At 43.7% G+C, this 12,400-nt stretch overlaps 1 protein-coding gene across 2 annotated transcripts; it reads left to right on the top strand.

Annotated features, from left to right (window-relative positions):
- LOC109751887 (cysteine-rich receptor-like protein kinase 44) lies at window positions 1-4,798 on the top strand. 2 transcript variants are annotated; one of them, XM_040397347.2, is made up of 9 exons: window positions 1-313; window positions 1,267-1,429; window positions 2,195-2,450; window positions 2,545-2,764; window positions 2,939-3,035; window positions 3,154-3,372; window positions 3,830-4,039; window positions 4,168-4,410; window positions 4,491-4,798. In XM_040397347.2, the coding sequence occupies exons 2-9, from the start codon at window positions 1,286-1,288 to the stop codon at window positions 4,590-4,592; spliced, it is 1,491 nt and encodes a 496-aa protein (XP_040253281.1). In that variant the 5' UTR covers window positions 1-313; window positions 1,267-1,285; the 3' UTR covers window positions 4,593-4,798. The 2 variants fall into 2 exon arrangements, with proteins under 2 accessions (XP_040253281.1, XP_040253279.1); XM_040397345.2 differs by having other exon boundaries at window positions 2,876-3,035; window positions 4,491-4,797.
- Window positions 4,799-12,400: the final 7,602 nt, after the last annotated feature.

Genomic DNA, 12,400 nt, shown 5'->3' with positions numbered 1-12,400 from the left:
TTTGTTTTGTTACGTTTGGTGAGCACACCTACAAGAAAACAAAGAACAGGACAAGAATGAACTGCCCAACCTGTTTTGTCCCATCGTGGAAAAGTCAGTGGTACTGTCGTTTGCATGTGCGCAGCAAAAGGGAGACGGCCAGTGAACACGACAAGCAAAGCAACCACTCTCCCCTCTCGTGACTGACGACAGCCAACGGGACTGCTCTCCCTCCGTCGTCTCCTTTGGATGGGGCTTCATCGTTGAGGGCCGGGGAAGAAGCAGTCATAGCTTTGGTTTCCTCAAGCTACAAGTCCAGGTCTCCAAGAAGGAGGTACCTTTGTGTTTGACTACTAGCTGTAAAATATATAGCTTTTGTGCTGCTGCTGGGTAGTGTCCTTCTTGTGTTCTATTTTCATGTTTGTGGTGCTGCTTATGGTTTCTTTTGTTTTATTTTTTTCCGGCCATTTATATCCTGAACAAAATTGTTTATCTTCACAGCAGGCAACATATAGATTTGGTTCAGAACACTAGTCTGTAGCTCTCCATTAATTATGGGAACGAGCTGTATTTCAACAACTTTTCAGATCGAGGGTGCAGCTTGTGTGTTTTTTGCTGCGGGGTTGGAAGCCTGGAAGTGTTGGTTCCTTTTGTTGATTATATGCTCCTCCCTGTCGATTATGTGGAGTGCATGATTTGTTGTAGGCAGTTTTCTGCGTCACTTGAGCCGGTGCATGAATAATATGATGTAAATTCGAGCTATGTGTTCATCGGCAAGCTTCCCATGAAAAACATGCTTTCAGCTGCTTTTTGGAGCACATGGAGTAAATCTTTTTCCCATGGAAATAACTGCCGCATGGTAAATTTGTTGGTTCGGTACCTTATTCAGTACCACTCCATCTGTTTGTAAACATAAGTCCTTTAGACGTTTCAATACAAACTACATGCGGATGGATGTATATAGATTTATTTTAGATTGTAGATTCCCTCATTTTGCTTCATATCTACTATATTCGTATTCAAATCTCTAAGTCTACTTATATTCTGTAACGGAGGGAGTACTTGAGTTCAGTTTACAGAGCTAGTTGGCAGTAGAGACGTTTAACTCATCAATTTGCCTCACTTAATTTTCAGTTTATGCCAGAAATGTCGGTTTCTCGGCTAAGTTTCAACATTTTTTCCGTGGTTTCTAGCAAGTTACTAGGTAGCAGTTTTCTAGACTTGTGCAATTTTAACATTTTTTCAGTCAACTCTCAGCAAACTAATTTTACCATGCCCTATTTCCAGATAACACCGTGGTACTAGAATGGGGGATGAAGCTGTGCTGGAGAGTATACTTAACGGAGAAATGGGGCCGACACATATGCCATTTGCACTTTTAGAGCGCATCACGGAGAATTTCTCCGAGGAGAGAAAAATTGGCCAGGGTGGATTTGCGTTGGTCTACAAGGTATAATTTACCATTTACTCCCTCCGTCTCAAAATGTAAGACGTTGGTTGACACTATCATAGTATCAAAAAATGTCTTACATTTCAGGACGGAGGTAGTAGAAAAATACATAAAGGTCTCAAGTCCAGTCAAATATCTTTTCTTTTCAGTTCCAAAAAAATGTACAACCGCTAGAAGCACACCATTTTATTCTTGCATGTTTTTAGTGCATTTGTCTGTATAGTACCGGGAAGCTAAGCAAGCTCATATTCAAGTATGAATTACAAGATGAAGAGACGTGACACTTTCCAGGGCAGCCTTTCACCAAATCTCCAATGTTATCACAATAAAACAATCTCGTTAGTTCACACACGCGCGCGCACACACACAGGCGCACACACAAAAGCAGCATCTTAAGATTTGCCCCTTGATACTGTTAACGTGTCACAAGCAGCATCTTATGATTTGTACACATCATGGGTAAAAAAAAAAAGATTTGTAGACATCGGAAGGAAAACTGAAAAAATACATAAAAGCATGTCTCAACCTTTGTCTCAAGACTACATCGAGACGTAGAACCCACTATACTTCCCGTTTTGCAGTTTACACATGTCAGCAGGTTACACATGAAGTGTTCACTTGCACCAATGCCCGTTTTGTAGCAGAAAAAACTGCTCAGTTAGATACTTAGAATCTTAGATATAGTCAATAGCTTTCCTAGCTAAATATATCACACTGTAAAGAAGCTAATATTGAGTATTAATGTCAATTAGTTCTGTCTAACAGGGAATTTACAATGGAGAAGACATTGCTGTGAAAAAGTTTTATGATGTGCAAACACTTGACAACAAGCATTTTGAGAATGAATGTGATAAGCTTATAAAGATCAAACATCCAAATATTGTACGGTTAGTTGGCTATTGTTACGAAACACAACACAAATATGTAGAGTACAAAGGTGTTTTGCAGTTTGCTCATCACATATGCCGAATTCTCTGCTTTGAGTACCTGCAGGGAGGAAGCCTAGAAAATCACCTTAATGGTAAGATGCTCAAAGTTCAGACTATTCCCTTCGTGCTTGACCAAATCCTTAATTTAGAATTGACTCATACTCTATTGTTCTACCTATGCTGAAGAATCTCGTGACCATGACTGGCCGACATGTTACAATATAATAGAGGGGACATGTGAAGCTTTAAATTTCCTTCACAAGGGATATGGATCACGAGTTCTTCACCTGGATCTAAAACCCGGGAACATACTACTGGATAAGTACATGGGGGCAAAAGTTGCAGACTTTGGATTGTCAACGTCCTTCAATAAAACCCGTATCACAAATACAACTACAGGAACAGAGTAAGTGGACCGTGCAGTGCCTCATCCGAAATACACTCCTTTCTAATGTGATTGAATAGAAGTTTTTACCTTTTTACTAAATTTGAGCTAAATATTTCCGATATTATGAAGGTATTATATGGCACCAGAGTTCAAGTCTAAAAGGGTGATCTCACCTAAGAATGATGTTTACAGTTTAGGGATTATAATCATAGAGATAATGGCTGGACGTATAGGCTACAAAATTTTCAGTGCAATGGATGATGACCCACAGGAATTATTTATTGAGCAGGTAAGATAATTTATCAAGAAAAATTTTCATTTAGAGAAAAATTGCACATCTAACATTTATAGAGTATTTAAACTATATTCTACTTCTTCAGATATATCTTTGTATTCTGATTCGCTAGGTAATTACAAATTGGCGCGGACGGATAAATGCAACAACATCACCATTCCCATCAGCAGAATTAGATCAAGTGGAGACATGCATCAAAATAGCAATAAAATGTGTGGATCTTAATAGAAAGAATAGACCCACTGTAGCAGAAATTTTGGCTGCCATGCAGAAGACAGAAAAAAGGTTTCTGGCGGAATGGAGGAATCACGCAGAATTTCATGTGGACGAGGTATGATGGCTAAGAATACAATAATTCTACATCAACGGACTAATACGGGGTGTTTACGGACGTTTCCATAACAAAATCTTCTCCCCCCCTAATTTTAAGTGGGGGTGGGCCCCACATGCTGATTTTTATCCAATCAAACTACCAAACCTGAGCACCCCCGTTGATCCCGTAAAAATATGTCCGCGCGTGTAGCATTGCTCCTAAGAATATATTAGTACAATTGTCAAGTGTCAACACATACTGTGTGCCCATTCTTTGGCTTGCACATGGAATTCTCATGAAATGTTTCGAAAGTTGTTGTGAAAGTATGAAAGATATACCCGTATGTCGTGCTCACTTACAGGTTTATTTGAGCACATTCTACATATGCAAAATCTTCTGTAGTTTTTACTCAATTTCACGTACACCCCTGTTGGATGAAAAATTTCTCACATACTGCATCTACATATGAATGCAGAGCTTGCCCATTCCCACTAAGAGTGAATCAAGAGGTGGAAGTGGAGGTGAAGTTGTTGACATCAAAGAACATCCTTGGCGTCTGCATAGTCTGACGATTAGCTACCAAGGGTTAATCGACGCCTTCTCGTTTTCTTACATTGACCAATATGGGGAGAAGCAACATGTAGGTCCTTGGGGCGAACAACACAGTTACCACAAAACTGAAACGGTGTGTTTGTTTGCTTTGTTGTGCATGTGTGGTGTTCTTCATAATCTAGATTTGTGGTGAACTGTCATAACAATAATTATGGCATCACTTGGTAGAATTCTGTTCATTTCTTGGTGTATTGTTTGCAGATCCGCTTCAGCCCTTCGGAGTTTGTAGAGGAAGTATCTGGAGCTTACGGGAGTCATTTCGAAAACCTTCTTGTGACGTCCCTTACATTTGTCACGAACGTCAGAACCTACGGACCTTTCGGAAATCCTAATCATCAAAATGTGGCAGCAGCTCCTCTCAAGTTCATGGCTGACGAGGGCAGCAGCATCGTGGCGTTCCATGGTAGATCTGGTAGCCATCTCTTTTCGATAGGTGTTTACATGGTATGAATTACAGCATTCTGATGCATGCATCACGTTCCCTTTGTGGCCAATGCATGTGTTTAATTTTCATTTGGTTTCAGTATCCCAACAATAAGAGGAAGGGCAGAACTCTTTTGGCACCGGTGATTCCTGACGGCGAGGTACTGTGCGCATCATTTGTTTGCATAGGAAATTATCGCTAAATGCTTCAAAGAAAATTTGATGGCTTGTGATTATATCGAACATTAATATGTGCCCAAAAAGTGAAAAAATAAATAGCGATGATATACCTTCTGTTGGCACACAGATCGAGAACCAACCGAGGCACATGAAAGGCCGTCGTGTAATGCTATTGGCAATTGACGTATTTTACATGTTTTTTTCAGAAGCAAGACACCAGGGAAACCGTGCCAATGTGCACTCCTCAGACTTTGCCACTTGCATTCCTACTATTATTTTTGTACTGGAACAGAGACGTAATAAGTATACATTTAAAAATCTACATAAATTTAGTCAAGCCTTTTACAACAATTTTAGGTACAAAAAATTTCATACATTATGCATCCATTCAGCAATCACGGGTTTCAATTGTATCCTACATTGAAGAATATAGTATCTTCGCAAAAGCAATCATGGTTTGATCAGTAACAATATATAAATACAGCACCCAATCACAACACAACAGCCCAACCCCGACACAACACCCCGACCCCGACACGACACCCCGATACCCCGACACGGCACCCCCGACCCCGGCACAGCATTCCGACCCCGACACGGCACCCCCGACACAGGGACACATCACCCCCGACCCCGACATGACACCCCTGACACCGACACGACACCCCCGCCCCCGATACAGCACCCTGACCCTGACCCCAACACGACACCCCCACCCTGACACAGCACCCCCCGACCCCGACACGACACCCCCAACCCCGACATAGCACCCCTACCCCGACACGACACCCCCGACACGCCGACACGGCGCCCCCAACCCCGACACGACACCCCCGTCACCCTGACACGGCACCCGCGACCTTGACACAGCACCCCGACCCCGACACAACACCCCGACCCCGACATGATATATTATTAATTAGTTCATTTTATTAGGTATTCAATTTTTTTAATTATGTTTATGATGATGATACACTTAAATTATATACATATTATTCATGTCAGGTATGCAATTTTTTTATGTTGTACTAACTTCGTTTACTCTTTGTCATTGCAGGTGTTGACAGATGGTGGACGCGGGTTGAGAGCGCTCCGAGCATTCTCCCTTGGCGCGTGCTGGGATGGGTGCTTGCATTCCACCCCAGCACCTCCGGAGAGGACTGCTAGACAGTATGCAGACACCACCGGCGGGCACTTCTTCTTCAGCCGGGAGAGGTCGGGGGAAGACGAAGAGGGGTGCTAGAGGTGGACGTGGCGGCGGGAGAGGTAGGAAGGCTGCTGCGCCTTCCTTGCCGCCTCCCCCAGCTGATTCTCCCGACCACAGGACTGCTCCATCTGAGGTGGACCCGTCTGACGTGGACCCGTCTCGGACTCCGGTCCACGAGCCTCGGACCGACGAGGCTTAGGCCACCGAGCCTTCGTTCCGCGAGACTCAGGCCGACGAGCCTTCGCCACAGGAGACTCCAGTCCCAGAGTCTTCGTCCCAAGGGGCTCCGGAGGCTAGTGGCCATGTTGATGGTGGCCAGGATAGCTTTTCTGATGATAGCTATAGCGAGGGCGAGTTGGTTGAGGGGGGCGGCAAGAAGGTCTACCAGTGTGGTGGTACAAAGCTCCCGCCCGTGCCGGCCACCCGCGAGCAGCGGTGGTTGATTGCGCCTAATTGGGATAAGTAAGTGCATTTACTCTTTTTTAACCTTTTTCCTTCACGTTTCTTCAAATTAATATCTAATGTGTTAGCCTTGTCATATTACAGGGGTTGGACACACGCCTGTGGTTTACGCAGGCCCAACCAGTCCTTGGTGTGCTTTGCCGGCAGAACTTCCCGTGGTGGGTCACGTTGCCCGGTGAGGGTCAGGTTCCATATCTAGCACATAGCTGGGAGCTGTACTTAGCTGCCTCGGCCCCGCCGGAGGTGAGGGTCGATGGTGTCTTGTGCGAGACGGTGGCCGACATTGTGATCCGGACACTTTTGGTAATTTCTCCTTTACAGAATTAAAAATCAATAGTACCTAGTGATTATATACTAATCGGTGTTGTCTTGTTTGATTGCAGACCTTCTACAGGGGGCTTCAGGAACACAAGGAGGACACGGCTATGGTTGTCGAAGCCGAGTGCAAGCGCCTACTTCAAAACTTACGGCACGAGGCTCGGGTGCAGGCTGTTTGAGACTACTATGCCTCGACTAACATTAAGATGTCCAAGGTGAAGTGCCGAGTTAAGTTTCTGAGTAAGGAGAAGTACATGAAGGTAATTACCTATTATTAAGGCTTTGTACTTATTTTGCTTGATTTGATTCGTAGGCGCAGCCCCGAAATTTTTCTTGACTAACTTAGGTGCCCCCGAGATGGTGTGCGGATAGGATGGACTGTTGGGAGGCGTTGGTGGATGAGTGGTGCTCTCCCCAATGACTAACCGAGCACAACAAGGCCAAGGATAAGCGTGCCCAATTGCAAGGTGTGCCACACCATCAAGGGAGCTCCAACCTGTTTGAGTACGAGGATAACTAGGTATGTGGTTTCCTTGATTCATGCAATTTCTTTCTTCATGCTAGCTTGCTCCCTTAACTAATATTTTGTTCCTCTCTTTTAGGCACGACACAACAAGAAGGAGGTGCCACCGCTGTTCGACGTTGTAACGCCCCGAATCCGATGCACCAGGCGCCTGCCAGTTATTCGCCGTCGTTGCCATGTCTTTTGATTGCGTGTTGCACTTGTCCATGTCATCATCTGCATTTCATCTACATGTTTTTCAAAACTTGCGTCCGTTCGGGTTCCCCCGGTTCTCTCCGTTGTCCGTTCTGAGCCCAACCACACTAGCACGCGCTCGTCGCACCTCTCAGACCTTGTTTCGTGAGCGGGAGAAAAACATTCTCGGAATGGGCCGAGATTTGCCGAGTGGCCTTGGTATATCACTGGTAGACCGCCTGTCAAATTTCGTTCTATTTGGAGGTCGTTTGATGCCCCAACGGTTAACCGAGTTAACCGAAAACCCCTTCTCTTTGCAGCCCAGCACCCTCCACAACAGCCCAATAGCCCATCCAAACCTCCTCCATGCTCTCCGCCGTTGGATCACGATCGTGTGGGCGAAAACCGCACCTCATTTGGACTCTCCTAACTCTCTCTACCTATATAAAGCCCCTCCCCTTCCATTTTCGCGGATCAAACCCTAGACCAAAACCTCCATCTCGCCCGTCGTACTGTCCGCCCGCCGCCGGACGCGTCCACCGCCGCCTCCACGTCGCCCCAGCTCCTCCCCGCGCCGCCACGGCCCGCCAGGCCCGGGTGCAGCTCGCCGAGCCCATCATGTTGCTCCGATTTGCGTGTATAATATATAAAAATGTTCATCTCAGAGTGCTCTTCAGGATGGTCTAGTTGCATTCATGTTCCTATTCATATTTATGCCTAAATATTCGTTGCAAAACTGCTATGTGATATAAACTGCTGGAATCTGCTGATTGTAAACATCATTTGTGCATCTTGTTAGTGCTACAACTTTGTCCCTGTTGATGCTATGAAGATGATCTGGATGTGCTCATGTTATACTCTTCATTCTCTACATGTTGGTGTGCTTTATATTCATGTTAGGGTGCACATCAACATCTTAATCCCTGTTGCAAAAGTGCATGTTGCTATTAACTGCTGAAAACTGCTGTAACTTGATGATTTGTTATTTTGTTGCATTTTGTGTCTGCATCCTATGAGCATGATGTCTACATGTTTTAAGAGCATTTTTATGCCATCTTTACAGGGGTGCAATCCATGTATTTTTATATGCCCTGTAGTGAGTGCATCAAGCTTGTGATGTGGGCTCCTTGCTGTTAACTTTCTGTCAAGTCAGTTTCTGTTATATCATGATGCCTTGTTTGCTTGATGCTACCAATTAATCCATGCATAATTGGGACATCCTTAGTTGACATATTTTGTTTTCTATGTTATGCACTATCATTCCATGCCTTTTTATGCCCTATATATGTCCTCTGTCATATGTTTTCATTGCCATATACATGCCTATATCCTGTTCCAGATTTCTGTTAACTTCATGATGCTATGTTGTGAGCTTGTTATTGAGTGATCCATGCCTATTCTGGAGATGCTCAAATTACATGTTTTCTAGTATGCTATGAGTAATCTGTTCGCATTCCATGTTTGCTAATTTTGGATGTCATATGCCTATGTTTCATGCCTGCAAACATGCTATGATAATGTTGTTGTTTTACACTTGCTGAAACTGTTTCAACATTCAATCTTGTCTTGTTGGTTAGCACTAATACATGAGCAATATATATATGATGACATGATGTTATTTTCTCTTTGTTATGTGTAATTTGATGCCATGCCCCTGGTTGCTATGTTTACTTGCTGTAGCTTGTCTCTTTCTTGCTCTCAAGTTGCCATCATATTAACTCTGCTCATGCATATGCTGCTGTGTTATAAAGTTGCTTTTTTGCATTGATCATATTAGTTTAATCTTGATGTCTATGAACCTGAAATTTAATGATATTTGAAGTATGTTATCTGTACTTCAAGTGCATACCAAGTTTGTGCTCTTATGATTCCTATAGCATGTTGTTTTGATGTTTGGAAAGTGCCTACTAGCTGTTTTGGGCAGATTGTTGTTATATCTTGTTTGGAGTGTATGTGTTGCACCGTTGCTCCGTTTTGAGCATGCTCTATATGAAACTTGCTTGATTTTGCATGTAGTTTCATCCTATCATGTTGCATCCATGTTTTGAGAGTGTTTTCTTAATGTTCGAATGCATTTTGCATCAATGCCATGTTTAGCTTGTTTTGCTCATATCTTCTAGGCCGTAGCTTCGAATTAAATGAACTTTATATGTAACGTGACTAGAATTTCGTGTAGATCATCATGGTGCTCTTTAACTTGCTGTTTAACAACTTCAAATTAATTTTTCTTCTGGACCAATTTCGAAATTTGCATATGAGGACTTACATGATTTGTTATACGTTGTTTCCGGCCTCATTTAAACTTGCTTTGAGTTGTTGCTCTTGTATGCATCATCTCTTGCCATGAGTAGCATCATATAGCCTTGTCATGCATCATACTTTTTTGAGAATCATGCCATGTTTATGTGTTGTGTGTTTACCATGTTGTTTGCTTCTTTCCGGTTGTGCTTGTTCTCGATAGTTACTATTTCGTTGCGATCGTGAGGAGTCATTCGTCTACGCTTGGTTCGTCTTCATCCGTTCGTCTTCTTCATGGACTCGTTCTTCTTCCTAGCGGGCTTTCAGGCAAGATAACCATTTCCCTGGATCTCACTACTATCATTGCTATGCTAGTTGCTTCGTTCTATCGCTATGCAGCGCTACCTATCACTTGTTTATTAAGCCTCCCAAATTGCCATGTCAGCCTCTAACCTTTTTCACCCTTCCTAGCAAACCGTTGCTTGGGTATGTTACCACTTTGCTCAGCCCCTCTTATAGCATTGTTAGTTGTAGGTGAAGTTGAAGATTGCTCCATGTTGGACAGGATTATGTTGGGATATCACAATATCTCTTATTTAATTAATGCATCTATATACTTGGTAAAGGGTGGAAGGCTCGGCCTTATGCCCGGTGTTTTGTTCCACTCCTGCCGCCTTAGTTTCCATCATACCGGTGTTATGTCCTTGATTTTGCATTCTTTACGCGGCCGGGTGTATGGGAACCCCTTGACAGTTCGCTTTGTATAAAACTCCTCCAGCAAGGCCCAACTTTGGTTTTACATTTCCCTAACAACCTATTACTTTTCCCTTGGGAGTAATTAACCCGAGGGTCATCTTTATTTTAAACCCCCCGGGCCAGTGCTTCTCTAAGTGTTGGTCTGAACCAAGCAGCCTGCGGGGCCACATCGGGGAAACTCGAGGGCTGGTTTTACTCGTAGCTTGACTCATCCAGTGGGCCCTGAGAACGAGATATGTGCAGCTCCTATCGGGATTTGTCGCCACATTCGGGCGGTCTTGCTGGTCTTGTTTTACCATTGTCGAAATGTCTTGTAACCGGGATTCCGAGACTGATCGGGTCTTCCCAGGAGAAGGAATATCCTTCTTTAGTCGTGAGAGCTTATAATGGGCTAAGTTGGGACACCCCTGCAGGGTATAAACTTTCGAAAGCCGTGCCCGCGGTTACGTGGCAGATGAGAATTTTTTAATGTCTGGTTGTAAAGAACTTGACACTTCACTTAATTAAAACGCATCAACCGCGTGTGTAGCCGTGATGGTCTCTTCTCGGCGGAGTCCGGGAAGTGAACACGGTTTGGGTTATGTATGAACGCAAGTAGTTTCAGGATCGCTTCTTGATCATTTTCTAGCTTCTCAACCGTTGCGTTTGCTTCTCTTCTCGCTCTTATTTGCATATGTTAGCCATCCTATATGCTTAGTCGCTGCTGCAACCTCACCACCTATCCTTTCCTTACCCATTAAGCTTTGCTAGTCTTGATACCCATGGTAATGGGATTGCTGAGTCCTCGTGGCTCACAGATTACAACAACAACAGTTGCAAGTACAGGTAATGCGATGATCATGACGTGAGAGAGAAGTTTACTTGTTTTGGAGTTCTTCTTCTGCTTCTTCTTCGTTCAGGGGATAGGTTCCTGGTCGGCAGCCTAGGCTAGCAGGGTGGATGTCGTTGAGTTTCTGTTTGTGTTTCATCCGTAGTCGGATGTCGCTCTTATGTATGGTGATGTTGTATTCGTGTGGCATTGTATGCCTCTGATATGTATCCCCAACTATTATGTAATGGTACGATGTAATGATATCCACCTTGCAAAAGCGTCTCCAATATGCGCTTCTATCCTTGGTGGGACCTTCGAGTTCCTTTAGGATAGGGTCGCATATTGGGCATGACAAGTTGGTATCAGAGCCTCGACCGACCATAGGAACCCCCCTTGATTGTTCGTAGTTGGCGGTTGTTGAGTCTAGAATTAAACTATTTCCGAGTCTAGTTATATCGGAGAGTAGGAATTCTTTTTACTCCTCAGCCCCTTCGTCGCTCTGGTGAGGAATCTTGACGTAGTTGTTTTGAATTACTTCTCTTCCCCTTCAAATTTTCTTTAGGATCACGCGGTTAGTTTTTTTGTTCATTGGTTATCACCTCTTTTCATCCGGTGCATTTTCTCGTCAAGTTGACTCGAGCCTTTTTCATCTTTCCCAAGTTCAATCCTGAGTTTTTTTTTTACCCACCAGCCCACCCTTTTTCTTCCCGGAGCCTGAGTCTCTTTCGAGCATCAATTTCATTCGTGTGGAGCCTCTTCAGTCTTCCCTCAATTGTTTCAACCGCTGAATTCTCATCTCGTTTGTCATTCTTCATCTCTTTTTCTTTCCGGTGGACTCAATTCGAGTTTTTCGGATTGATCATATTCTTTTCCTTGGATCAAGTGTTTTCCCTGTTCGTTCGCCTCTCGCCAGTTTATCCTTCCGGAGTGCTCAAGACATCTCAGGAGATTCGTCTGTGTTTGAATTAATTCGAGGTTATCACCTCATTCAAAAATTTCAATTGTTCCGGTGCATCATCTATCTGTTCAACAATCCTTTTTCAACGGTGTTTTCTTTTAGTGGGCCCTAACCCACAGGTCTTTTCCCAGGATCGTACCTGACACTTCTAATTTTCTGGATCTATTCCCAATTCTTTTCAAGTGTGACGTAAGAATGGATCCCATCAGTCACATGCCTTCTCCAAGAACGCTTTCAAATTCTTTTCATTGTTGGCTCAACCTCTTCTCTTTTCATTCTTCTAGAGTGTCTCAACAATTTTTGGTGTTGTTTCCCGTCTTCATTGGAAGATCGAAGAAGAAGTTTTCCTCTAAATCTTTCCCGTTCTCTCGAAGATTCGTGGTT

The sequence above is a fragment of the Aegilops tauschii genome, chromosome 7 (assembly GCF_002575655.3).
Source record: "Aegilops tauschii subsp. strangulata cultivar AL8/78 chromosome 7, Aet v6.0, whole genome shotgun sequence".
Taxonomy (NCBI): domain Eukaryota; kingdom Viridiplantae; phylum Streptophyta; class Magnoliopsida; order Poales; family Poaceae; genus Aegilops; species Aegilops tauschii.
Note: the sequence above shows the minus strand (reverse complement) of the source record. Positions and strands in the feature narration are given on the sequence as shown.

What these genes read in the sequence shown, in the direction of transcription:
- LOC109751887 (XM_040397345.2), top strand. Translation starts at nt 1,286, where the DNA reads ATGGGGGATGAAGCTGTGCTGGAGAGTATACTTAACGGAGAAATGGGG. An exon ending in GATTTGCGTTGGTCTACAAG is followed by an intron (nt 1,430 to 2,194) that starts GTATAATTTACC and finishes TCTGTCTAACAG; the next exon opens with GGAATTTACAATGGAGAAGA. An exon ending in GTTACCACAAAACTGAAACG is followed by an intron (nt 4,040 to 4,167) that starts GTGTGTTTGTTT and finishes TATTGTTTGCAG; the next exon opens with ATCCGCTTCAGCCCTTCGGA.